At 37.5% G+C, this 27,974-nt stretch overlaps 1 protein-coding gene across 2 annotated transcripts; it reads right to left on the reverse strand.

Annotated features, from left to right (window-relative positions):
• Nucleotides 1-925: 925 nt before the first annotated feature.
• Nucleotides 926-27,970, reverse strand: LOC140756349 (uncharacterized). 2 transcript variants are annotated; one of them, XM_073091819.1, is made up of 21 exons: nucleotides 27,434-27,968; nucleotides 24,481-24,717; nucleotides 23,925-24,038; nucleotides 17,292-17,356; nucleotides 16,537-16,737; nucleotides 15,815-15,912; nucleotides 15,129-15,273; nucleotides 14,412-14,644; nucleotides 13,020-13,080; nucleotides 12,483-12,626; nucleotides 11,788-11,997; nucleotides 11,334-11,389; nucleotides 10,992-11,060; nucleotides 6,512-6,671; nucleotides 5,691-5,807; nucleotides 4,860-5,005; nucleotides 3,597-3,750; nucleotides 2,543-2,863; nucleotides 2,169-2,264; nucleotides 1,692-1,907; nucleotides 926-1,118 (listed from the first exon to the last, which is right to left on the reverse strand). In XM_073091819.1, exons 1-21 carry the CDS (start codon nucleotides 27,591-27,593, stop codon nucleotides 993-995), a joined length of 3,129 nt encoding a protein of 1,042 aa, XP_072947920.1. In that variant the 5' UTR covers nucleotides 27,594-27,968; the 3' UTR covers nucleotides 926-992. The 2 variants fall into 2 exon arrangements, with proteins under 2 accessions (XP_072947920.1, XP_072947919.1); XM_073091818.1 differs by lacking the exons at nucleotides 10,992-11,060; nucleotides 11,334-11,389; nucleotides 11,788-11,997; nucleotides 12,483-12,626; nucleotides 13,020-13,080 and having other exon boundaries at nucleotides 929-1,118; nucleotides 27,434-27,601; nucleotides 27,821-27,970.
• Nucleotides 27,971-27,974: the final 4 nt, after the last annotated feature.

A 27,974-nucleotide genomic window follows, 5' to 3' on the forward strand; every position in this document is an offset into this window, starting at 1 on the left:
TATCCATTGAAATTTTTTTTTTTTATAATAATTTCCTTAAACCTCTTCTATGGAGTTTTTATTTGCTTTTCTCAATGTGACATTTCCTACTTCTCGTTGTACGAAGGTTTTTTCGTTTGAAAACAAGTGACTCTTCTACATCTATACGACAAACACACCGCTACAACATCTATTAAATTAGCAAAATATTTTTGGCGATTTCTTAAACTACTTATTCATAATGTATCTCACGTTTCAGTTTACTTAGTATAACATCACTATAGCCATTATATTTATTTCCCAAATGGAATCATTATAGATTTTCATCATAGCAAAATGTACACTAACTCTAATAAAAATATTGGTGTCGTATTTTTACTTCAATAACAATAAATTCTATACTTTCACAAGAATTGGGCTTATTATGGTTTAAGATTTTTATTAATATTTCCCTTAAGACAATACAATTTTATTACTATTGAATATATTAGAATCGGATCACTAACTATCATTTCAATCGTTGAACATCAGGTGGACCGCAATGCTATATTATTATATAAGTAGCCGCATGTTTCTATTTATCGAGACGAAACCGGGAAGTTTGCTATTACATTCGCTGTAACCGGGCTAATACGTCAGATCATACGTCGCTAGTATGCCAGTGGCGCCCTCTACACGAAACGCCTACCCTCCCCGTACACGAGTAACTACTGAAGACCGTTACAGACAACAAATATTGCACTAGACTCTGTTAAATACGCAATCAATCGACTATAAGTTACAGCTAGTTGTTACCGGGGCGCGTCGGAGCGAGGCCGTCACTAGCTGAGCACCCACTTGTCGTACATGGCGTGCAACCAGGCGCGGCGCGGGGCGGGGCCAGCGCGGCGCGGGGCGGGGCCGGCGCGGCGCGGGGCGGGGCCGGCGCGGCGCGGGGCGGGGCCGGCGCGGCGCTGGGCGGGGCTAGCCGCGCGGGGCGGGGCGGCGCCGGGCGCGCGGGGCGGGGCGGGCCGCTACTGGAAGTCGGCCAGCGACTGCCGCCAGGTGGCGTGGAAGGGGATGCGCAACAGCTTCAGCTTCGTGTTCGGCAGCTGCGCGGACAGCAGCCGCTGGAGCGTCGGGATGGGGAGGATTTCCACCTATAGAACAGGATAGTTAAAAGTTGTTTGTGTTTATCTGTTTGCACATACTTGCGTATATATACGTAGCGTGTTTGCCACACATGTCATGCGTGTATTTATTATTTATTTCATGTGCGATAGGTGGCTTATATATTTTGTACGTATATGCGTCTTATGTCTGCGTGTGTGCGTACCTGCGGCGATCCAGCGATGGTGCGAAGGTCGTCGGACAGGCAGCAATCGAATACCTGCGTATGTATTAATGTGCATGTATGTATGTGTGCGACCTGCGACTTCTGGCAGCCGACATCCGGGCACCAAGCCCGTGCATTGTGTACGTATATGTGTACATGTGTGTTTATGAGTGCGCGTGTATGTGTTTGCATAGTTGCGATGGTCCAGGAACAATACGATGATGCCCGAGCAAGCAGCAACTGGGCACCTGCTTATCTATTGTGTATATATGTATATGTACGGTGCGATGGTCGTCTGGCAGTTGGCAGCCGAGCACCAAGCGCGTACATTTTGTACGTATGTGAGTGTGTGTTTATGACTGCGCGTGTATGTGCGTCTATGTGTATGTGTGCGTACCTGCGGCGGTCCGGCGACGGTGCGATGGTCGTCGGGCAGCCGGCAGCCGGGCACGGGCTTGAGCACGGGGATGCACTCGCCGACGTCGCGCCGCTTGCCGTCGCCGCCCGCCTCGCACTGGTCGATGAACAGCTCCGTCACGCGCAGCAGCTCGATGGTCACGCCCCACATCAGGTGGGTGAGGGAGCCGCGGAGCCGGAGTACGCCGCTAAGCACCTATACACACACCGTGTCATACACAATCCGTTCAGTGTGATAAGTCCAGATATAAATCGTTCAGAGGTGATTTAACTGAGGTGACATGCAACCGTTTTACACCGGTTTACGACGTTAGTTAAATTATTTATTATGCTATACTCATTAGGGGCTCGTTTGATAAAATTTTAAACAGATCGCCAAACGAATAACAGACCCAAAACACTCATCTCTAGCAAGAATGGATAACAAACTCAGATTAATTATTGCTGAAATTCTTACCTGTTTATTTGTCGTTGCAGACTGTGACACATATGTGGGTATGATAAGCAATCTTTGAATATTTTTACATTCCGCCAACGCGTCATCGAATCCAACCTGTAAAAGGAAATATATTTTTTCCATCTTTTGCACTACTTCTTAGTCAATGGAAAAATAATAAATAAATGTACAATAAGCAAAAATGCATTTAAATTTTTTAGTAACTACTACACATTTTATTTTAAACTCATTTTCAATTCTGTGAACGCGAGAACTCAATCACTATATCTATTAGTATCATAAGAGATTTTTTTTTTTTTATGTATCTGTATCTAGTACACCTATGTATCTGAATCTAGTACACATACTCACAAGCATAAACAAACACAACCAACCGTAACATCAAAGTTGACTAGCTCGAGCCGGGTCAACCTCGGCAACGTCGCCAGTGCACGGAGCAACGCCGGCGCCGCACAGTGAGCGACACCGCGCTCGAGCCTCAACCGCCTCAAGCGGGACAACTTCGCTAGCGCCGCCGCGAACGACCCCGGGAACGAACACTCGCCGAGCTCCAAGGACTCTAGTTGCTCGAGCTGACCGACCACCTCGCACGCGCACCAGCCGAGCTCCTTGATCGACGTGAGCGATAGGTGCTGTAGTCGGGTTAGCGCCGCCAGGGGGCGCAGGTCGCGCGTCAGCGAGAGACCGGTTAGACTCTGTATAACGGGTAAATAAATAAATATAATATATTTTGCGAATGTCTTAAAACACTATTAACGAAGAGTTCTGTTTCGAAATGGAGCAGTGAAAATCTCATGAAGTAAAACAATATATAGGGTTTTTTTTTATAATATAGGAGTAGCACACAAGCATGCAGTCCACCTTTTTTTTTATAATATAAGAGTAGCAGACGAGCATGCAGTCCACCTGATGGTAAGTGCCTACTGCCGCCCATGGACATTTGTAATCAACCCCAGAGAGGATTAGATACTCCTACCTGAGGTCGGCCACAGACGCGCCGCTACCCTAAGCTGGAACCTCTCGGAAAAATATATTTCCCTTACCACACCCTTCAAATTGGAACACAGCAGCGCTTAACACTGCTGTTATTAGGCAAAAATAGGTGGTGCCGCCGAAGTCGAACCACAAAGGGTTCAACCACCTTCAGAATTGGAGGTATGTAATTGGAAGAAATTGTGTTTAAATAATTAAATATATTTGACTAATATGCATGACATGTCTCTTTTTTTAGATTACGCTTATTAAATTTATAAATTCGTTTTTACAAATTTTATTTCGTAGTGTTATACTACTCGGCACGGTACATGTCTTTTTAACATCGAACACCGACTCTCGCTCATCGAAGTGTATTTTTTTCCGGCTCGTGGTCAGCAGAACTCCTTAATTCTCTATCGGAACTTGTTTCGTGACCTATACGTAGTACTGTACCTTGAGCCGCAGCAGCTCGAGCCGCGGCAGGTCAGCGAGCGGCGCGGGGTCGAACTTGGCGTCGCGGATGGCGGGCGCGGCCAGGGCCCTTAGGGATGGGATCCGCCGGCAAGCCGCCTCCACCGCGCGCGCCGGGCAGCGGCACAACTCTAGCCTGCGGGCACGACACTAGCATGTTACACTTCTTCAAATGAAGCTGATATTGGGGCGCCGTGAAAGGGTAAAAGTGTTGGGATTAAGAAAACTGTTACCCTAGGGCGTTACGTTACAATAATCATATCTAATTGTTATCGGTTTATAGATCCAGTACACGGTACATATATCGATGTACCAATGATTTTATAATATTATTTTGTTTTGGTAATTCGATTCTAGCGCGTGTACACAATAATGTGAGTTCTGTTATATAAGAAATTGATAGAACTCTTCATGGTTCGATTCTGGAGGAACCACTGCCACACTAATTATTTATCATATAACGGCACTCGTAAAAGTCTTTTCTACAAATCTTTAGGAATGCTCTATCTCAGGAATCTCTACCAACCTTTAGATAGGAGTCAAATTCTACCTTTAGTTGATTAGATGTCGATGAACGACAGCAATAAATCTTATTAGCTATTCGACTGCATGCCAGTTTGCTATTTCTATATTAGATACCTTCCCCTACTGAGGAAATCATATATATTATAGTCGTCACAATTTAATAGGCCCATTTTGACACATGCCATCCCAATGTCATTCATGTCTTAAACTAACTTTTTAGTAGGCAGATTCCGATCACGTGAAGGCAAGCGCTTGCGGCTTCAAAGCATTCGGAAGAAAACATAATCGATTAACTTTCAAATAATCGAAACTTAGAACTACCAATAACTAATTATTTATCCCTTTTTCATCATAACAACAATAAACTAATCAAGACTTTGTTTCTTAGTGAATGATAAAACGAAAAAAAATACACTTTACGAGCAATGACGATTTCATCTTCTAAAAATGATTAAATTTTAAAATTACACTAGAATTTATTTTATTTTCTTCTTTTTGTTGAATATTTAGATGATTTAGAAAAATATAGAATAAATATTCTGTTTACAAAATATTAAGTAATTTATACAATACGATGTGTGGTTGTAATCGATTTGTTGTAGAAATCGGTTTCTTTGGTTATCGATTTCTATATCACATGCTTAGAGCCTAGCGATGGCATGTGTCAAAATGGGCCTATTAAATTGTGACGACTATATATATTCTCCAAGTTCCCCATACCTCTCCAAGGTGTCGACGGCACCGATGTGCTCCGCGAACTGGTCCCAGAAGAGCGCGTCGTTCTGCGGCAGCAGCATCTTGCGCAGGTCCAGCCACTTGGTGCCGTGCCGCTTCAGCGCCGAACACAACCCTCCCCAATCACTGACCTACACGTGAGCAAAAGACAGAAAAAGTTAAAACATAAATTAAATAATAATTCAGTACATGTCGAAATGCTTTACACTGAGGTATTACAAATTGTTACACATTCTACTTGACTTACGCCCGTTATTTATCCATTTTTTACCTACCAAATCAAACCTAGTCAAACAAATCATGATAAAAATTCAACATTTAGTATGAAGAAATTGTCAAATCTTTGGGAGGTAAAACAGATACATTGATTTAAAGTGTAGACGTGTGAAATATGAAGACGTCTTATGACATAGATCGAGATAAAGTGTATGGCAGACCCGTGAAGATTTTAAATCATTAATTAATATCAAATAGACTAAAGAAATATTTGGGTTCGATAAGAATAACCTGTCAATAAAATTAATTAAACAGAGCCACGTTTTATCACTGACTTTTTGTACTAATATTAGGGGAGTATAGTCAACGTATGAAGTCGGTTAAAAACTGCTAGTCCGCTCTGAATACAGAAATGAATCGCGTCGTCATAGCAAATTGTATGACTAAACCTGTTCGCAACAACTTCAGATGGGACTAGCTAGTTTGGCGCGAACTATAACACAAGAGCCATGTGAATATAAGTAATTGTATAATTTACTCATCGTTCTAATATTCGCGGATTATCACAAGAGGTGTAAACATAAGAGAACATATACGAACGTGTGAATTTTTCATCCGCACGTGCCGCCAGAGCGCGGGCGTGGCGGCCAGCTCGCGCCACAGCTTGCACACGCGCGCGCCGCGCGCCAGGTCGCGCATGCCCAGGTACTGGAATATCTGCGAAGGAAACATGCGAATACATTGTATTTATGTCACTTTTTAAATGTTTTGGACCTACTCTGTAAAAACTGACTTATCACTGATCTTTCTAAATGTTTTGGACCTATTCTGTAGAAACTGACCAATCTAAAATTGTAAACTAAAAATAGTGAAAAACTTTTTTTTGCCAACACCGGATCAAATATTTCATCAAAAATTATGTTATGAATTACGATATGTTTCAAATTTAGCGACAAGTAACTTGTCTATCTAATGGAATGTACACAATGTCGCATTGGCCTTTGTGATACCGATGCTATCACCAATCCATCCTCGACTTTGTAAATAGGCAGGACGTCTGAATAAAGATTTTGAAGAGGTTTACCTTAAATAAAGACAAACATCTTTATTTAAGGCAGCTAAGACAAAGTGAATCGTATCGTTAAGATAAAAAAAACGTTTTGTACACTCACAGCCCCACACTAGGATTCCCCGTGTTGTAGATGCCGTGGATACACACATGGACAAATACACAAACACCTAGACCCAGAAATAGAAATCTAAATTCATCATTTTATATATTTGTCTGGCCGGGGATCGAACCCGAGAGCCTTTACACGTCAGACCGGTATGGTGACCCCTCCGCCACGCGGATAAATCTAAAATGTATATTTTTTGTCTAAAAAAAGTGTCAATAAAACTGTTCAAGTAAGATGACATACCTGTACAGCGACGTTGTACTTGTCGGCGGCGGCGCGCTTGTAGAACGCGGCGAAGTGGTCCGCGTCGAGGCGCGGGCGGCCGCGGCGGCGCGGCGACGCCGGCGAGCCGCCCGGCGGGGACGCCGCGCCGTTCGCCAGCCGGGACACGCGCGGCTGAACGCTGCGACACCAACATGCGTTAACACTCCACGATACTGTACCAGCCAGTGCGACCCGCTAAGAACGAGCTGCACGATAGTCGGTCAATAGAATTGCTCAATAGTACATCGCTCAGGGACGCCATGAGATAATGTAACCCGCTACGAGCGTAATGTACATCCTTGCGTAGCACACTAGAGGCAGTGCTGTACGTGCAATGTTGCTCAGGGACGGCATGATCCAGTGAACTAAGTAAGCAGCTGTACGAGCACGTTACAGCTGCTTACGTAGTCCACTAAGACCAGCAGCTAGGAGCATCTCGCTGGGGAAGCTACTGTACGTAGCGTATACGTACCAGTATTGCTAGCTAGAGACTCCATTAAACGAACCATTGAGCACCATAGCGCTCAATAGATCGTTTTAATACTTTACAAACGTTAGAAGAATTTTACCCGAAGTAAAGTTAACGTTACTCCCGACCCTCCTTCATATTAGTATGTAATATTGTTATATGAATTTAAAATAGCAAATTACCTTCGAACAAACAAATCATCGATGTTTCAATACCGAATTACTACTATCCTATATTTGGTCTGCGAATCCCGAATTCCCAGCGTTTACTAGTAAGCTAATATTCAACAATATCAGATCAAAAATTCGACATAAATATTTCATTTACAAAAGAACGAAACGCACGAGAGACACCAAAAATCCCTGACCCAATAAAGTAGTATAGCTTGTCATTAACATAATTTCTAATTTATTATTATCACGTATAGAAAAGACTTACTGTCCCCTACATATACCAAATTCGTACATATTACATAGATACACAAATATTTTATAACATATTCGACGGCCAATATCAGTGGTTCATAGTTCAAATCATAGAAAAACGCATGAAATAAATACCTATTTCAATAAACACATGTAACTTACCGTATAGTCAATACAATATGAGAAATAATATACAAATTGGCTTACCTGCGTCTCCTGCAATAAGATCACACACAAATGGAAAATACTCAACCAAATATTCATAATTTATTTCACTTCAAATACATTTTAGTAACATAAAGGAAATTACAACAAAAATATTTATAACTATTTAAACTAATACCAGGTTTACATACTCGTCGAGAACCGACGTGTGGGCGCGTCCGTGATCGGGTCAGTGTCGGTTTTTAGCGCGCATCAAACAATTATGTACGTGTAGTCGTGCACAGTGTTTACATCTTTATTGTTCTGCGAGTTACTCGTCCGATTGCTCGCGAGTATATAAATCTGGCATAAGTGTTCGAACCATAGATTAAAATCAATAAATATATAACATCGGCATCGCAAATTAACAAAGAGATGAGCCAGCTCATTTAGACTGAAGTAGAAACTAAAAAGTAAAGAACTAAAAGGAAACATTCAGTCTTTTGAAACTACGGCAGTTACCAGGCTAGAAATTAAAACAAATCATTTATACCTAGCCATTTAACGCATTTACGGTTCAAATGCGTATTTATTGATTCTGACCTATGGAACAGTTGTTACGCCACATGAATTTGGTTAAAATACATTACTTTGTTTACAAAAAAACTGCATTTAATCACTAGGTGTCCCCTACTATAGTACATTCGTGTGGTAGATACTAACCATGATTTGGTACTAAGTACTACACTCATTCATAACTTTAAACGACACGTCATAAAGTTTAAGCCAATCATGTAGTAAATTCATGAGATAACAATACAATTATAAGCCTTAAGTAAATATATATAATTACACAAATTATTGAGAATAATTTCATGAATTTTCCAGATAATTTCTTCAGAAGCTATATGCCAACTAAAATAATTAGCACATGATGATATAATTTATTTTAAAAACATTAATGTGTTTATACTTTAAGAAATTAAAACTTAATAATTTACAATTATCTGTTAAGCGCTTTAAGATTTTTTTAATTAAAATCTGACAAAATACTTTTTTACTTGTTGAGAACTTGCCGATATTTATAGTACCGCCTAAGCATATCTATTGTTCGTACTTTATTAAACAAGATTTCTGATGATACAAAATTTGACTTATTATAATATTATTTCTTGCATGCTTTTGTTTCCGATTTATGTCCCTTTTGTATATGAGAGACTCCCACCCTTCCACGCTTTCTGGCCCACCAATTTAAGATGTGCATTGTTTATCTGTCAATCTTAAACATATGTTTTTGTTATAATAATGGAGTAACAGACGAGTATGCAGTCCACGTGATGGTAAGTGGCTACTGCCGTCCATGGACATATGTAATCAACCCCAGATAGGATTAGATATTCCTATCTGAAGTCAGTCACAGATGCGCCGCTAACCCTGAAGATTAAGCTGGAACGCCTCGGAAAAGTATGTCTCCCTTATCAAAACGTTATATATAAATTCATTCGCCATACTTAATATTCGGGCGCCTCAAAGCACAAAGGACTTTAATTACAAAGGCACGTGCATACTATACTAATTATATAATAAATGCATAAAATTTCTCAAAGAATTTGTCCTCATATTGACATTGGAAATTTGCTGATTTGGCAAGAAAATTATATTATTATCGTTATTATTAAATCATAGCACATATTTTAACCATCAATGTTTCACTGCAAAAATACATTTCCATACTCTAATTCAGTACATGACACTTATAAATATAAAAATAAGGTTTAATATTATTTTTCTTACTAAGAATAAACATATCCACCTCATTCTTTAATTCTGAGACCCTGAAATGGCTAACTGTCATAGATCACATACGCAAGCGCACCTGTTAAAATCCGTTATATATATTTAATCCATCCATTATTATGCGTACCAAAGATCAACATTTGTAATTTTTTTCATACTGGGAACTTAAAATCCGATGTTTGGTAGAATAAACATTGGATAGATTAAATATTAACAACGGGCGTGTATCAACTAGGATTGAAGTCCTCCCTGACTAATCACAGACGTGTTATAGCTAATATTAAATTTAGAAGTTATAAGCAGTGCTGCTACAAGGCAAAACGGACTGGTGTTTACCAACCCTATGTTTTAGGACCTTTCGTTATTATCCGGTCAATTTAAATAGACACTCATATCACTGAGAACTTTTCTGTTTAAGTTTTCTCAAATATGCAGGTTTCCTCACGATGTTTTCCTTTGCTGTTAAAGTAAGTGAAATTAATTTCTAATTTCTAAAACGCACATAATTGAAAAATCGGATATGCGGACATCGGATTTTAACCTCGGACCACTCGAATGAGAGGCCGAATTTCAACCATTAATTAATAACGATAATGAGCAAAGATAAAATATATGTTGTGTAATAAAAATGAAAATAACAAATAACTTAATAGAAAACGCAAGTAACATGCAATACTAAACAATCAAGGTGAACCAACATGAAGGTTTCAAAATTTCAGAAAGAGTCACATTAAGTATGCTATTTAAATCAACCGGGTAATACTCAATAAGCTGCTTATTGCCACTAAGCACACATTTACAGTATTGATTAATGTATACTATATTTCCTTGTAGTGGCAATGTTATAAGCTTTTTGGATCTCTAATTCTAATATTGAACTGGGACGCTGCTTCAATCGGCAGCTGGGGTTCCCTGAGAAAAAACAAAACAAAAATCTCACCAATTTAATCAATAATTAAATTTTTAATAACATTTATCTTACCAAATACTTATCTTTTTCATATACCGTCAAACATACTCTAAATTTTGATAATTATTTTAACTTTCTCAAACCATAACATTTATATAAAAATGGCTACACCGCCACACCTATTTCGTTTCCATAGGGTGAAGTGCCGCTGTTTTTGAAGGACAAAAAATATTTCGACATACATCTTTAGAGATAGCAAGACGTCTGTCACCAACCTGAGATAGGACTTCAATCCCAGTTATAATAGATTGCAGTTCGTTATAGGCGGCGGTGACCACTTACCATCAGGTGTTCTACATTTTTGTTCACTAATTCAATTTAATAATAATTATAAAATGTTCAAAACATTAACATTATAAAGTGTGTGGAATATACAAATTATGTAGAGGAACAGAAATTCACTAAATATAAGGATGCTTTTCCACCAAAAATGTGTAAGATAGCTAAGTTATAAATCTGTGTCAAATCCACCGATAGAATTGCTTACACAATTACAAATTCACTGACTTAAAATCAAACAATCTTATTGACAAACATCTATAGCTTAGATACATCGCAGATCTATAGTAGAAAAGCACCCTAACATTGATTCGAGTATGTTACCTATATCAAATGTGTGCCGGTTGCACGAGCGCCCTGGGCACCACGATGAACCGCCTGCCGTTGAGCACGGCCAGCGACTGCGGCAAGCTGGGCCTCGCGCCGCCCAGCGCTGGGGGCGTGGGCACCGGCACCGGCACGGGCGGAGTGCGCACCGGCGCGGGCACGGCGGGGGCACGCACCGGCACCGGCACGGGCACGGCCGGGGCACGCGCCGGCACCGGCACGGGCACGGGCACGCCCGGGGCACGCACTGGCACGGGCACGGGCGTGGGCGTGGGCACAGGTGTAGGTGCGGTCACAGGTACGGGAGGTTGCGGTTTGGCCGTGGAGGGTGGCGTCGAGCTTCTAGCCGCTGGCGTTGGTGGTGCGGAAGTAGAGGTAGACGCGGTCGAGTTCGGGCCCTTGGTCACAGCCCACAAGCGCGAGCCATCCGGACCGCCGCCCGCCACCTAAATGACAAGAAGTAAAGGTTCGGAGTGATTGTTGTGGAAAAATAAGGATTCGCGAGCGAAAAATATATTTGGATTTAGATTTCTGAATACAGATGAACAAAATTACGAAAGAAATAATAAAACAAGAAAAAATCACTGCACAAATAAGGTGAAACATACAAACTGAATATACAAATTTCATGTAATTGCAAAACAAGTAACCCTAATGTTCGTACCCAGAACAGTTATACGAAATGGCTTAATTAATTAACTGGTTAGTAAATAAAAATTTCGCTTGACAGGTAATTAAAACTTTATATTTAATGGCATACTTCACATGATAATCTAGTATGAGAACTGTGAGTACAGAATTTATGCTTTTATGATTATATGTATATTAGTGGTGCGTAGCCTACCTTCATCCGGAGCAACACCCTCTTCTGCCCCCTGGCGACCTTAGCGGGCACTGGCACTGGTACCGGTACCGGTGCGGGCGGGCGGCGCGGCGCGGCGGCGGCGGGGGCGGGCGGCGCGGCGGGCGGGGAGGGGGCGGGCGGCGCCGTCGGCAGCGACTTGTGCGTCAGCGGCGGCGGCTCCAGCGGCGGCGACGACGACTTGCGACAGTTCTGCCAACGGTTTCGATGTTATTAATTTGCAATTCATGGCTTTTCTCATTATTCTATTAACTTAAGTATAGTCATCGTCAAACTGCTAGTCCGCTCTGAAGTTGTTGCGATCAGGGGTAGCCATACAAATTACGTCATAGTAATTCATTTCCATACTCAGAGCGGACTAACAGTTTTACGCGGACTATAAAGTTGTAACGAATGATTGTTACATTTAACACGTGATTCCTTGTTCCGTACTTCTAGATATCCGGACATCAATCGGATAGTACAGTACACGTACATGTCACACTCTTCCATATACAGGGAGGTCTGCACCAGACACCAGGGGGCTGTAGTGGTACAGGCACCCGTGTCGCCGCGCTCACCTTGCAGTAGAACGTGTCGCGCGTGACGTGCGCGAGGCCGACGCACGCCGGGTGGTACAGGCACAGGCACGCCGCGCCGCACGTCATCGCGCGGGGCCCCCGTGTCGCCGCGCTCACCTTGCAGTAGAACGTGTCGCGCGTGACGTGCGCGAGGCCGACGCACGCCGGGTGGTACAGGCACAGGCACGCCGCGCACGCCAGCGAGGGTACGCCGCGACGGCAGGTCATCGAGCACGGCTGCACCAGCTGACGGGGCGGCTCCTGGACCGTCATAATACAGAGTAATAAAGAGCAATCAGCCTAGCGGTATGAAAATCAAATTCTCGCATAAAGATCCCTTTGCTTAAAATACAGGCACGCATCTTTGATTTTTTTATGTGTGCAAAGTATACCTTCTAAAATTAGCCAGCATTACTTTATTTTATAATTGTAGATACCATGGACAATAATAGTATTACAAACGCATGTAAGTTGTGAAGTTCACTTGCATTTCGTGACTTTGCACGTGTACGTATTATGCACAAGATAAGAATTGTCGTAAGCCTAGGCACTCCAAAAACGTCCAGAATGACATTGACAACGCGGCGGAGCGCTCACAAAATTAATCATAAAGATCGTAGTAATAAAACAACAATAATAAATGAAGTGACTTACAGTGGCAGTAGCGGCAGCGGGCGCGGGCGGCGGGCGCGACGTCAGCGCGGGCGGCGCCGGCCTGCCGGCACACACATACACCGCTGCGGCCCGCCGGCCGTCCACAGGGGGGAGCTTGCCTTTCCTCACTTATGTATCTTACTTGTGTACTATGCTTCTCTTTTATTTTTATTTTTATACGAACTTCCCAAATGAAAGAAACCTATTCGTTGTATGTTTATGCTTCTCTTTTATTTTACTTTTACAGATTTCCCGAATTAAAGAAATTATCTATTCATTGCACATTTATTATATATATATAGTACACTTTATTTTTATTTTTTTCTTTAATGTATGACTTGTATGTTGAGTATAGAACCAGTAAAACATACTTTGTTGAAATAATAAATTAAAAGATTATGAAATTACAGACTTAAGTTCATAAGTATTTTTTAGCATGGAAGATTTTTTAAGAAATACATTTTTGAAAATTTAAAAAAACGACATACATTTTTATGTTTTGAAAGAAAGGCAAGCTTTGGGTATTTTGTATACTGAATTCGATACGAAAATATTTTTTGATAGACAACAAATATCTTTTACAAATTCAGTATACAAAAAGAAAATAGGTCAATTTATTACACATTTGGTAGAATTTTACAGCCACACTATTTTTACTTAATTTAATATAAATACACTTTTTTTGTCATAATTGCAAATGTATACTGTAAAATCCACCAAGTAAAATTCATCATTTAAAATAAGACAAAATACTCTCAATGTACACAGAAATAAACAACAAATTGTAGAAATATCACCTTTATAAGAATTAATTCTTTAAACACGGGATAATTCTTATAAAAGCGTTATATAATGTTAATTGATAAGAACTATGAACCACTCTTTTTTGACCGAAACATTATTCGTACCTAACAGAATCACGTATAACGTTTCTTTTATATATAAAAACCTATAAATTAAACCGAGTCACCCTTCAAAACGATCAAGATAACGTAAACTTTAATCTCGTGTAACATAAATCGACGAACTCAAAAGAAAGTTAAAATATCCTTACATATTTTATTGGCCTCTAATCGATCAACCACGGTACGCGATAATCCCTGTGTCACGGTCAGACAAATGAAGCGAAACTCGAAAGCTAGCATGAGTTTGCTCGACCGCTCTTAAAGGCATCGACAATAAGACGTGGACCTTGTAAAATAAGAACAGTTTTCCGTTGCAATATTGGAGACACGCGAAGTCAAACCGTCGACAACGTTCACTCAAAATATGCGAAAATCACTGCAAAATCCCTCAATTTAAACTTCGTGACAATTTCACCGTTGACTTAATTCAATAAAAACAACAAAATCATTCAATGTGAACCGTTCCGTTCATTCTTTGCCCACTCACCTGGGCTTCTTCCAGGCGGTGGTGTTGTTGTTGTCTGCGGCGGCTGCGGGCGGGGCGGCGGGCGTTGCGGGCGTTGCTGCCGGAGTCGTTGCCGTCGTTGCCGCCGTTGCGGCGGTTGCGGTTGCAGTCGCCGCCGGTTGCTGCGGTTGCGGCTGCGGCTTCCTCAGCTGCTTGGGCGTCACCGCGGTCGGCGGCGTGTTGTTGTTGCTCAGCCGGGAACCGACTGACTTCACCTGACAAAGGAAATTATGAATGAAAAAAGTATCTAAAATATTTTCACATTTTTTTTTCAATAATACCTTGTATATGTTGTATCGAAGTAAAGGCAATTTTACCATACATTTAATTACATTACATTTAATTAATTGTAGCAAACAAGGCACATTAAAAAAGCCTTAACCACAGATAAACCAAACACTTCAATTTTATGTGTGTTTGTGAGTGTATATTTAACCTATATATGAGGCTGTTAGAACTAGAGTAGCCTAACTACAAAAACATGATTTACAATATGAAAAAATATAAAAGTGTATAGTCCGCTTTGACGTTGTTGCGAGGAGGTGTAGTCTTACACCTCCTCGCGACACGATTCATTTCTATATTCAGAACAGATTACGCGGACTGTACAACATTTAAATTACGAAAATACAAATCATTAAAATGCAGTTAGGCCACTCAGGTTCTAGCAGCCTCATATTACAATAGCTATATACCAACCTTAAGCTTAGCGGGCGGTGACTTGGGCGTGGCCGGTTCGGGGCTGGCCCCCTTGGGCGCTTTGGGCTTGGGCGTGCGCTTGCCCTCCGTCGTGGGCGGCGGCGCCGGCACCGGCGACTCCACGCGTCTTATCACTTTCGCGTCGCTGCAAACAAAATGTTACATTATGTTATTGTTTGGCAAAGGGAGATCTCCCGCCGGGCTAGGTGGTCATGTCCGGGGAGCGGCCGTGCTGCGACAGTCTTTGTTTGGAACTTGTACATATGCAGGATATTTAGAAAACTTCGATAGCGTGATTCAGAATACTCGTGGCGCCATCTCTTGTCGAGTAGCGGGAAGTCGCCACATCACCCCCTGTTCGGGCTGTCCGGCGGGGAATCGAACCACGGTCTTCCGCGTGATAGGAGGGAATACTGACCACTATACTACCGAAGTTGCCACAATTGAATACACGTAACAAAGAATATCAGAACGTCATATATTTAAAAAAGTACTTCGTCACAAACTACATATGGAACTATACCATTGCTTTAACAAATAATATTATTTATGCGAAACAGAAAAGCATATTATTATAAGGTTGAAAATACATGACAATACTTTAATAAAGATACTAAAAGAACTGTTCTTAACCCCTGTGGTGTTACAGTCTCATATTTACGTAATGTACAATAATAACATCTTACCGAATAATTTCTTTTTCCGGATCATCAATTCCTAGTGGCTCTTTGAAGAACGAGAAGTTTTCCAATGTGAGACCGGTGCCTGATAAATTTTCTGACACCTGCAACAATTTATTAAAACAATTATTCAACTCAAGCAATATCGAACTGTGAATGAAGTTTAAGAGGGAAAGAAGTGTGACTATAACATAGAACAAATAGGGGAAATAAAAGATATTTTTTTATCAGAAATAAACAATCAAAACAGGCATAAACCACAAGAGTATATTTGCATGTAGGTTGCATATGTTAATGTTTTTTCATAAAAAAATATAATAATGTCAATGTGTCATTTTATAGGAAAAATATTGATTACATAGTTTGAATTGTATGTGTTTGTGTCAAATGCGTGGTAGGGTGTGTAATGTATTTTTTAAATTGATTATATGTATTTTTATGCATTATTTAAAAAATACATTAGCATTCTGCTCTTCTTCTCTATATAAGCTGTAACTACTGCAAACTTCATATTCGTCCGTCCTCGTAATTTTTTTAAAAAGGGGTACAAAGTTTTTGCTTCACGTATTAATATGTAGAAGATACCGACCTCCCTAGTGGAGCGCAGGTTCTTCCTGGCGGGCGTGTAGTAGTATATGTGTGTTCGACCGCATTGGCTCTCTGACTGACACCTGCGCGCATTAACTTGAAGCTTGGCGCGGCCTATACATAATTGAATGGATTCTAACCTCCCTAGTGGAGCGCAGCTTCTTCCCGGCGGGCGTGTAGTAGTATATGTCGGCGTTCCGTCTCGAGTGCGAGTCGAGCGCCGCGCGGTACACGAGCTCGCGCCGCCAGCCGCGCTCCAGCGGCACGCGCAGCGCCGGCGAGCTCATCTCCGTCGTCGAGCGCCGGCCGCGCGCCCCGCCGCTGAGGGGCGACATCGACGCCTGGGACACGAAGAGACAGTAACAATGAGAACAGATAGATCATGAGGTTGAATCAACAACGAGAAAAGGTCATGACTGACCCCCACAAATTGACACATTTAACACTCATCTAAATATGCAAGTAAGGGAAATATAAGAGGCGTCTCGCTCTATCCGTAGTTAAGCGTATTAAGAACTTAAATAAAAATCCTTTTGCTTCCAAATAATCCACTGTCCATCGTATATTTATTTTATGTTATTTTATACCAACTACACCCTGAGAATGAAATATGTAGTTCTTCGTTTTTTAATAAAATTTAAGCAGCAAGTATACCTCCAGTCTGCCTTAACACAAGAAAAGACATAAATAGTCTTTGCCGCCCATAGACATCTGTATCCAACCCCAAATAGGATAAAAGTCTTACGTCAAGTCAGCCAAAGATGCTACCCCTAACAATTAGGTTGTAACATTTTAAGTATATCGCCTTTAACACTCCCTTCAACCCAAAACCCATCAGAGCTTGACCCTGCTGTTTTAACTAAAAAAAAAAATACAAAAACAAAAGAACACTCACGTCCGTGGATATGGCACCGTCTCCGTCAGATCTGGACGACAAAGCAGAAGAGGGTCGTGAGCCGTCTGAAACACGTACAATTTGATCAGATCGGAGCCAACCGTCGAACAGAGGGTAACACAACACCAATAGAGGATTAAAGCGATACTGCGGGGTGCGTATTGCTTAGATAATCATAACGTACATACATATTATATGACGCATATACATTTTTATATAGATACATAAAAGTGCTACATTGCCAAATATATTTCTAGATAAAAAAATGTCAAGACCCGTGGTTCTGAAAAGTTTTAACGATTAGTACGTGTATTATTATAATTTTATTAGTTAACCAAAGGAGCAGTTGTGTATATTACAAAAAACATTTTTAAATTCAACTTAAAAATGGTTCACACAAATATTGTTTACAAAAAAACAAGGGTCAAAGATTAAGTTCCTTAATTAAGAAAACATACTTTTAGTATTTAAGGACTTATGTTTACTCGTATAATTCATACTATAGTACGATTTTGTACAATAATTTTTTTTACCGTACCATAGCACCATTGCATCAAGAAATTAAGTAGAAAATGTTTGGCAAGATAGCATTCTCAAGTAAGAACAAACAATAAATAGAAAAACTCCTACACATTACTGTAGTAAGAGTCCAAATACATATTATACAGAGTACAGTGTGTAAAAAACCGCTTTTGAAGCAATCTCGCGTCGCATAATGAACAAACCTAAGAACACATAGATGTAAACACAATAATATAAATAACTGAAATGTAAATGTTATACATAATCAATATAATAATACAGTTTTGTCTTACTGTAAATTAAAACATGAAAATTAATTTGAAAACATTTCTTTTATTTTAATTTTTCTAAAATTTAAAATTCATTTAAAAACATTTTAAATTAAAAATATATAGAAATTGTGAAGGCAATATTAAGAATTAGTATTATTGATTTACCAAAAGCGGCCAATTACATCCTGTTTAGAAATACCACACACATATCCGGCATACGTCAACATTATCCGGTAAGATCAAATTGATCTATACAAACTTCAAGTACGTAATACAATATCCTAAAAAATCTATTTTTTTTTTCAAATCAATGGTCTGAGTTCCATAGTTAGTGGTCAATGTTACAGCACTTTTTTTATAATTTAGATATGCATGTAACAACCTGATACAGCCAGACTGAAGCAATGTACCCAAAATTATATGTTAAAAAAATGTTCTCTCTAAGGTAATATAAAAAATATACATTAAATATATTAGTTAATTTGATTTAAATTGATTTGATTCCATTGAATATGTTAAATATCTGCACGACGTTCGTAATTCTGCTCGCAAGCCGCGTCGTGCCATACAAAACATTTAACAATACAAAGAAGAAAGGTTTAATTCACGCCCGTTATTTATAATCAATCTATCCAATGTTTTCCTACCAATGATTGAAATTTGACAATGTCTAATCACTGGTAGGCAAAACTTTGGATGGACTGAGTATTGATAACGGGCGTAAATAAACCATTATATACAAGAAAATACAGATAGCAGTGCAGCCAACTCAGTGAATCGGTTCCCCAACATTTATTTCAAAACGATGACGACATTTTCCACTGTTCGTCTAAATCTGGCGTCTTTAATATTTATCATCCTCTTTACTTTACAAATTTAGTAAATTATCTGACAACTTTTGGTATCAAAAACATCCAAAGATTAATATTCTCTTTAAAATACTTTTATGTCAATTTATGCGCGGGGTAACTCCTAAGTTGGCGACACTGGCGGTTTGGCGTCACCTCCCATACATAGTCTGACAACACTTTCAGTGCGTGTGGCTGCTTTTGAAATTAAACATTTTCTGCTATCCCCGTGAGTGATTTTTCTATTTCCCAAGGTGAAAAGGTTTTATTATTTTCTGTAATTTTATGTAAATTATGGTCTTAAAATTACACCGCATATTATTTGTCAACAAACAGAATAACTCCTCACATTATTATTATAGATTCGTAATAATATATTAAAGCAATAATATGATGGCTAGTGGCGCCCCTGCCACACGCACAGAAGTCTTTCGGATTATATACAAGGTGTAATTGTTAAGTGTCAACTGAGGGGAAGCAATCAGATTGACTGTTATATCTTGTTAGTATTGTAGTGCCAATTAGAAAAAAAAAACAATTTCTGTATGTGTCATGTGCAAATAAAAATTAATAGATCCTCAGTGAGGATTAAAACTGATAAAATGTATAACACAAAATATTATGGTTTTACACTATACTACATGATAATTATAATTTACAATAAATACAACAGAAGTTTGACGAGACAAAAATTTTGAAGACAAGAATCAGTCATTACTTTACTTTTTAACGATCACACCAACATTTATATTGTTGACTCTTAACATTTCCTCCTTGTGCAAAAGAAGAAAATAAATATACACCTTTATATATGAATTATGTATATATAAATAAATACATGTGTTTACTAGTGACCGACCGAAATTGGCTCGTCTACCGATATCGATACCGAACATTTGGTTTCGTCCTACTTTCGGACGAAATCAAAATATTTTAACAAATTAAAAAAATCCTGAAATTTAAAGATTGTTTCACTCATAGAAACATTTATATTATTTTTGATGCAATAATACATAAAAAATAAAAACAAAAAACAAGGACCGCCTGCGAGTCAAACACCCGAATACAGCCGAACGCAACCCACGAGCCCACCCACGAAAGTTCACGAACGTATATATCAGATGTACTCTTGCTTCGACTAACTTCGGTCGATTTTAGACCGAAACCTCTATATGGGCCGAAGCGAAACTTCAGTCGGTCACCAGTATACATAGCGATCATGCAGCGCGACAACAAGCTGCAAGGCAATATTTTTTTTTTTTACCTTTTTGAGTTTTGATTGCCCTTAGATTGGTCATTAGCCACTTGTACAAGGGTCCTTAAAGTGGCATATAACAACGTTTAGTATGTAAAATAAATGAATTGTATTCATAAATATTTGAGACTGGTGAAGCCCAACAAAGTTTTAAACAAACGCGTGTAAAGTTACTTTGAATTTCTAAATAAACAAATCGAAGTACTTAAACCAATTTAATATTTACTTAGTAGAATACAAAAAAATATGTACGTCTACAGATATACATATTTCGTTTCTTCTTCTTTAACTTGATGATAGATTTTAATATTACCAATTCCATTATAAAAGAGATAAAAAAGAGGAAAATTGTCATATTATTATCAAAATGTTTTTTACAAAAATTTAAAATGTTTTTTGTCAAGGTATTAAGAATGTAATATACATTACCCTAATAGTAAGGAAAGTTACTACACTGGCAACATTGTTGTTAACAAATGTCACACGTCAAACGATGACGTCAAAATTTTGACACACGTTCATTTCAAACTTTGCCGGTCTGTACCCAATATGAGTAGAATAATAGGTATAGATTTACATCACGGATGCATCTATAATTCTATACTAAAATCTCATCTGTGATTTAAATCTATAAACTTTTGTATAGGGCTTTCTTTTATAGGGCAGCAGTGAGCTGTGACTGTACGTTAAGCATAAGAACGTTTTGGCATAATTTTATTGTTAAAAAGCACGAAGCCTTAATTGTTAAACGACCGGTATCCACCAAGGCAAAGATGTTGCAATAGCCTGCTTACCCAGTGCAATTGACAAAAACGGGGTCGTCCATAAATTACGGTCCACTTTTAGGGTTGAGGGGGGGGAGGGGGGTTGATAAGTGACACATGATGTAACAAGGGATGTAGGGTTAAAGTGTGTGACGTTCCACCTAATTAAAATCCTAATTAATCCTTATTAAAATACATATTTAATAAATTATAGACCATATTATATTATTATCATTAATATATCTCATGATTATATCTGACATCATTACAGGCCAAGAGAGATCAAACAAAAAAGTAAAAAAACAAATATTACATTAATTTATTTCGTGACTTTGATTACAAGATAGGATGAGCTAAAACTATATTACAATATGTGACACAGACATGGGTAATTTATGCACGACCCGAAACTGCAAAAAACACAACTGACTTCACATAACTCGATCAACATCTCTTGCTTCCCTGCGGCATTGTAATGTTACAAAGCTGAAGCGAAGAGATCCTATAATCCTATCATATTAACAAAGTTATTATTATTCGCTATGCATCAAAAATAGTAGGCAAATAACAGTTGCATCATGTTATGTTGTAAAACAGTTTGTTTGTCAGCAATTAAGCGCTTAGAAAATTAATTCTTGACATTGTCACTTTTATTGTACAATCAAACTATTACAATGTATTCTCTACGCTACAAAATCTAGAAGTATAATAATTATACTTAGTTCAAAAACTAAAAACCACGCTAAAATCGCACAAGGAAAATCATCAATCCTGACAATCCTGATAACAAGAATGGGACAAAATTATCAATATCGTATATTGTCATCAGTTCTTGATAAGTGTTCAAAATTTTAAATTAATCGGACCATTCAAAATAAGCAAAAATCGAGTTCAAAGATTCCGTTACATACATACATACATACATGTCAATTTAATAAAGGCGGGTTAAAAAATAAAGTAATAGTATATGCAATTGTGTAATTTAAAAAATATAAATAATTGTATGTATTATTGTATTTAAAAAAATATATCTTTTTTCATAACATATATTTGCTTATAAGACCAAAATCATTTTACTTGGTCATTGTTAATCTGTATGGGTTAATCTAAGACCCGATTTAAAAACTTACTTTTTATTTATTACACTTTAATTTTTCCTTTATTTCTTGCTGATATTCTTCATATTAATCATCAAAATATAGTTTAGTAACGATATACATTTTCTAATTACTAAAAGCACTTAATAACTTACTAACAAACTAATTTACTAGAAAACAACTCGCTAGCTCTGGCTTAGCATTAATTGTGTCAGTCAATATGTACACTAAGGGTGGGTTGCACCATGTAACTTGAACATTAAAAAAACGCTTAACCAGCCGTTAAATCTACGGTTAAGCATTTCATATATTTCAATCCTATTATATTATATTATTATACCAATGTAATGATTATAACGATTTTTTGTGAAAATAAATGTGTAAGCTGTGTTCACCTGTAATTGCAATGACATGATAGAACAATAAATTATATGTTAGAAATTAAGGACAGATGGTGTATCTTGTGTTGGTGAACTTTAAAATAAATAATTACTGGCATTTAGCATAGCAGTTTAAGTTTGTTCGGTAAAAGTTATTGTTTTTATCAACTTCTGTATCTGTCAATGTCAAATAAAAATTTTGGTGACAGTAACACAAATTGCAAGTCAAAGTTACTGCTATAGGTAAATTTAAGGCAAATTTTAAACGGGCCTATTGTGCAACCCACCCTCAAACAGTAATGGACTTTGAATTAAAAACAAATTACTGTGGTTAGTGTAATGTAGGAATATGCATGAAATTTAAAGTACTGAAATAGAATGTTTTCTTTATATATCATAACCAAATACTTCCTTTTACATTTCATATCATAGTTATAAAAAAATATGATTGAACATCCAGCAGGTCACAAAATAGTCCCATGGCTATCGATTTTTTTTAAAATACTATTATCAAAAATATAGATTTAAATTTCAAACATATTATTTTTGTAACATCCTTCAAAAAGTAAAAATAACAGAATGTCAATGCAAATGTTTGTGCTTCTTGTGTTCTTAATTTTTTAAACTGTTATATTGTATTTATTTTGGTTAGTCCATAAAGTGATTTTGTGATTATCAATTAAGGGATGTGTATAGTAGGACCATGGACTAATGAAAATTTGTTCAAACATTTTAGATGAGATGTAGATGAGTATTCGGTATTCGGCGTATTCGGCATCTTTTTTGCTATTTGTATTCGGCCGAATTATTCGGGTTTGGTGCCGAATATATTCGGTTTGAGTATTTCTATTTTCTAGTGTACCCGACATGGTACACAGGACTAAAACACAAAACTTCTTATGTAAGATTTATGTTATATTATAAGTCAAACTCAAATCCTATGAAGAATGTTTTGAATATAGCTAATAAAATAAAGCAATTAAACTTCAAATCAAAATTTATTTTGAAACTTAAAGTCAACACATTTCAGTATTACTTCAAAGTCAACATTTATTTTAAAACTTAAATCAACATTTTAAAGTGTTAAAGAACACACATAACTGGCAAATTGACAATAAAGAAATGGTAAAACGAATAATTCGGCCGAATATTCGGTTCGGTAAAGTTTAAACCGAATATTATTCTGTATTCGGTTATTCGGTGAAACCATTCGGCGCAGCTCTATAAAATATAATACTTCCAAAAATTTTCAACCATCTTGTTTGTTAAAATTAAGTTCAAAAATCTATGTGTCATCTGCACATCTTTTCATTAATAGAAATTACTATTTCTCACCGCCCACTAACAGATTAAATTTAGAACTACAGCCACAAAAAAAAAACTACTATCAACTCAAGAAAAAAAAAACAAAATAGTCCATGGTACTACTAAAAGAACTTATATGTGAGCATATGCTGAATTATTACACTATTTTTGTGCATATGTAGAAACTTACCAGTGTCCTGGCGAGCCCGCTTGCTGGCTCTCAACGATGTAGTGGACGATGCCCTGATAGTCCTGATAGGTGTTAGGGTCTTAACGGCCTCAACCACCTCGGCCTCAAGGCGCTCTGATGGGATCAAAATGCTATATGTTATCTATCACTGTAACTAGTTACAATCAATTTTTAAAATTTAGTTTAAATATTGTCCTGAGTTCTAGGCATATTAAAATGAATATTAGATTTTGAGTATAACAAGAGAAAGGTATGTTCAATGAAATTGTTTATTAAATTTAATGTAAATGAACAAAATTGAAATGTATGTAAGAGTTTGCTAAAGCAACATTCAACTAATATCTAAATTAGTTAATATTCCAGTTTAAGATTTCTTTAACTATATATGAGTATTGTTTCTTAATAGAGCCTTTTGTGCGTACTAGCTACAAACTCCCAACATATAGAAATGACATATTAAAAGTCAAAATCAAAAAAATTACTACTACAAAATTAATAAAGTAATTGCTTACTACTATACCTTTAAGTATTTTAACAACAATATTTTTTTACTCACCAACAACTTTGTTGTAACTATCCAAACTGCTCTCCTCAGCATTTTCGAACCCCTTAAACTCCTCGCTCTCATCTATATCACTCAAAGCCGTGGACGCCCTCCTCTTAACCCCTCGCTTATCATCCACCAAGGAGGAGTCGGGTATGACCACCATGGGAGCCTCCTCCGGTACTTCCTCTTTGATTTCCTGTTTCACTTCTACCAACTTGTCGATGTCTGGTTTTGCCTCTGGTTCTTCTGTAAAAGAAATAAAAGTAAAATAATATGACGTGATATGTTTTTTATATATGAAAAAATTGTTGAAGGAAAATTTGGTAATTGCCTCTTCAGATAGGCAGGTAATTGTTGAAGGAAAATTTTGTAATTGCCTCTTCAGATAGGCAGGTGTATTGACATCTCTAATGCGAAGATCTACGTGTAATGCCCCATAAGATTAGGCTAGAGATGAAGTATGACCTAAAGATCTGAGTAAGAAATCAACCAACTTGCTAACTACAATCATAACGCTACTTATTAAATAAGTATGTACTATTTAATTCATAATACTTTCTATTTTAGATGAAAATTCACACATATAATATACAATTACATATGAAAAGTGGTGGAACCAGCATGACTTGACCAGGTAGGTTTATTGCTTTACCCATTTCTAGCATGAAGGATTTCTATATTTCGGTACCAACTACTTTACACATGAGACATCCATCTTAATCCTCAAGAGTACCAAATATATCTGTCTAAATAGACTATTGTTTATCACAGATATATATGGGTAGTGATGACCGCTTTCCATAAGAAGGACTGTATGCTACAAGAAGGACAATGCTATACATAAAAGCACGTAGCTCAGTTCTATTATACATTTAGTGTGTTAGAAACATTCAAATATCATAGACCTTGATGCTATCACACACATGTTTCAATTGCTAAGTTAATTATCAAAGCACAATAAAAGTTACATGTGGTACGCACTCGCAAATAGTTCATACATACTTTATGTAATGTTTAATTTTAAAATTTCATCTAAGCAATAAATGGTAATTAGATGCAAAAATAACTAATACATTTCATATTTTTAAAACTTTATGTTAGTAATATAATTTATAACAATGCATGACAAATGTGTATATTTTTTATGTACTATTCCAAATATATTATGATAAATAAATAATGCATTTATATAAAATTATTGAAATAGATATTTTTTATAATGTAACAATATCAGACTAAAAATAATGTACTATTTTAGCACCAAAACTATATTACATTCAGTATAATAGGATAAAGATCATGCCAGCTTAAAGAAATCATAAATGAATATATGGAAATGAAAAGTATTCCACAAAGCGATGATAAAAGTATTCAGTCAACGCTTCAAGTCAAGTTTTTCTAATAAAATGGAAGAAGCAAACATGCATGCAATCCACTTGATGTTAAATGATTACTGGCACATCTGTGACTAACTTCACATAGAACAAGTTTTACCCGAAGCCAATCACAGATGTATTGGCATTATTGATGACTGAGATGGTCCATAAAACATCTAAATGTAAGAACTGCTTCACAATAAAAAAAGGTGTGGCAATAGGATCTCCCAGATCAAACCGTGCATGTTCTACCACTTTTCCGATACAAATAAATTATAATTATTCACTGATTAAAGAAAAAAAAAAAAACTAAGATAATCAAACACAAACATAAAATATAATTCAGTATTACACCAAATACATTTTAAGCCCTCATGTCATTAACGTCAATTCAACCATCTTGATTGCAAGCAAAAATTTAATTATAGTCTAAAAGATACTTTTTAACATTTATTTTAAATACATTTGGATTAACAGTCGATACATGTGTCATATGTCTAAGTTCTATATAATCAACTTTATAAACGGCCATAAATACTTCAGAAAATAAACAAATACATAGGAATAGACACTATTGGCTCATGAGGTCAACTGCGAGACATCTCCCTCTAGAGGGATCTCCCTTCCTTAGTAGTGGGAATTTGTCAGTCACCATAATAGGCTGTGCATGGAGATCAAAAGCTACATATCAATAGGGTATACCTTTAGTTTAGAACCAATATGGTCTAAACAGAATAGTATGACCCTGAGTCCTCAGAAGTGGCAATGCAACCGCCATTTTGAATAGAGTTATTAACAGATGTCCATTGGCACCAATGGCCACTTACCAACAGGTGGACTACATTCTTATTTTCTACTTCAACTTCAAAAGAATAAACTATACTTGTCAGTTTTTTTTTCTATCAATATATTGATAAGAGGAAACGCACACTAGATCTTAGATTGTCTTCCATATTAAGCATCACTTTAACAATTTACTAGTGAACATTCTCTTAAAATGTCAATATGAACGCTGCATTCAACTTAAGTTTTGCCACATCATAACCATAAATTGAAGCCGAGTGACAGCTTGTATTATCATCATTTCTTTCCGAGAATAACCCGATAATGTGTTCTAGTTTAATATTAAATTATTCTCTTGCGGAAATAAGTATACTAAGAAACATTCATTATATTTAAATTACTTGTTATAATGTAAGTTGTACAAAATGTGTATCAAAAAAAATATTATATTGACTTCGCTGAGTTGGTCAATGACTCTGCGTCTATTTAAACTTTAAAATGAGACATTAAACATGGATATTAATATTAATTCGCAACAATGTATAACAATCTACTACAGGAAACTAAAAGGAATAAGCAATGTAATTGTGTTTCACATAACTATTCAGTTTTTTTCTACTGCCAGCGGTGGAACCAATTGGTTGCTGGTTGGAGGGCATTAGAGCTGCGCACAGGTAAAACAAACAAACTTTCCTCACTATTGTGCTTCTAAACGGTAATTCGTGACCAAGTTAGAAAGTAAAATAGACAAAATAGAAATTATATACGTCACTGCATATAGGTTATGCGAAAGTGAAACATACCAGATTTGATGGTTTCCTCGCTTGTTTCTGGCAGCGCTTCGGTCGTAGACTCCGGGGTAACCTCGCCTGCGTCCACGACTCCCGCCACAAGTGCCTCGTCGCTACCAACTTTGCGTTCTTCATTCGTCGCGTTATCATTCACCGCCATTTCTTCCGACATTGTCAATTCTAAATATACAACACGGACCCAGTGTCAATGCCTAAATTACCACATAACAATCTGTTACGACACTCCAGCGGGCCTCGCGATGATATTATCAACGTTTGTGAGCGTCACGACTACGATTTCCCGCTATATTGTCCGAGAATAAACTTTGCCAAATATGAGCGCCCAACTTTTACACGCCACTATTTAGGAGTTGATTCTAGAACAACATTACTTTTTACCTTAATATGATCAATAATAGTCCATAATTTTTGAAAAACAGCCGAAAATAACGTGATTTAAAATCCAAATACAATTTCCAAGGAAAATGTCGATCATAAACAACATCCGCTCGAGCGACGCCACACTGTTTGTCTATGGTATACTATCAATCAT

This window comes from Epargyreus clarus, unplaced genomic scaffold (assembly GCF_041222505.1).
Source record: "Epargyreus clarus isolate Ecla_fem2 unplaced genomic scaffold, WU_Ecla_fem_2.2 ptg000035l, whole genome shotgun sequence".
NCBI lineage: Eukaryota > Metazoa > Arthropoda > Insecta > Lepidoptera > Hesperiidae > Epargyreus > Epargyreus clarus.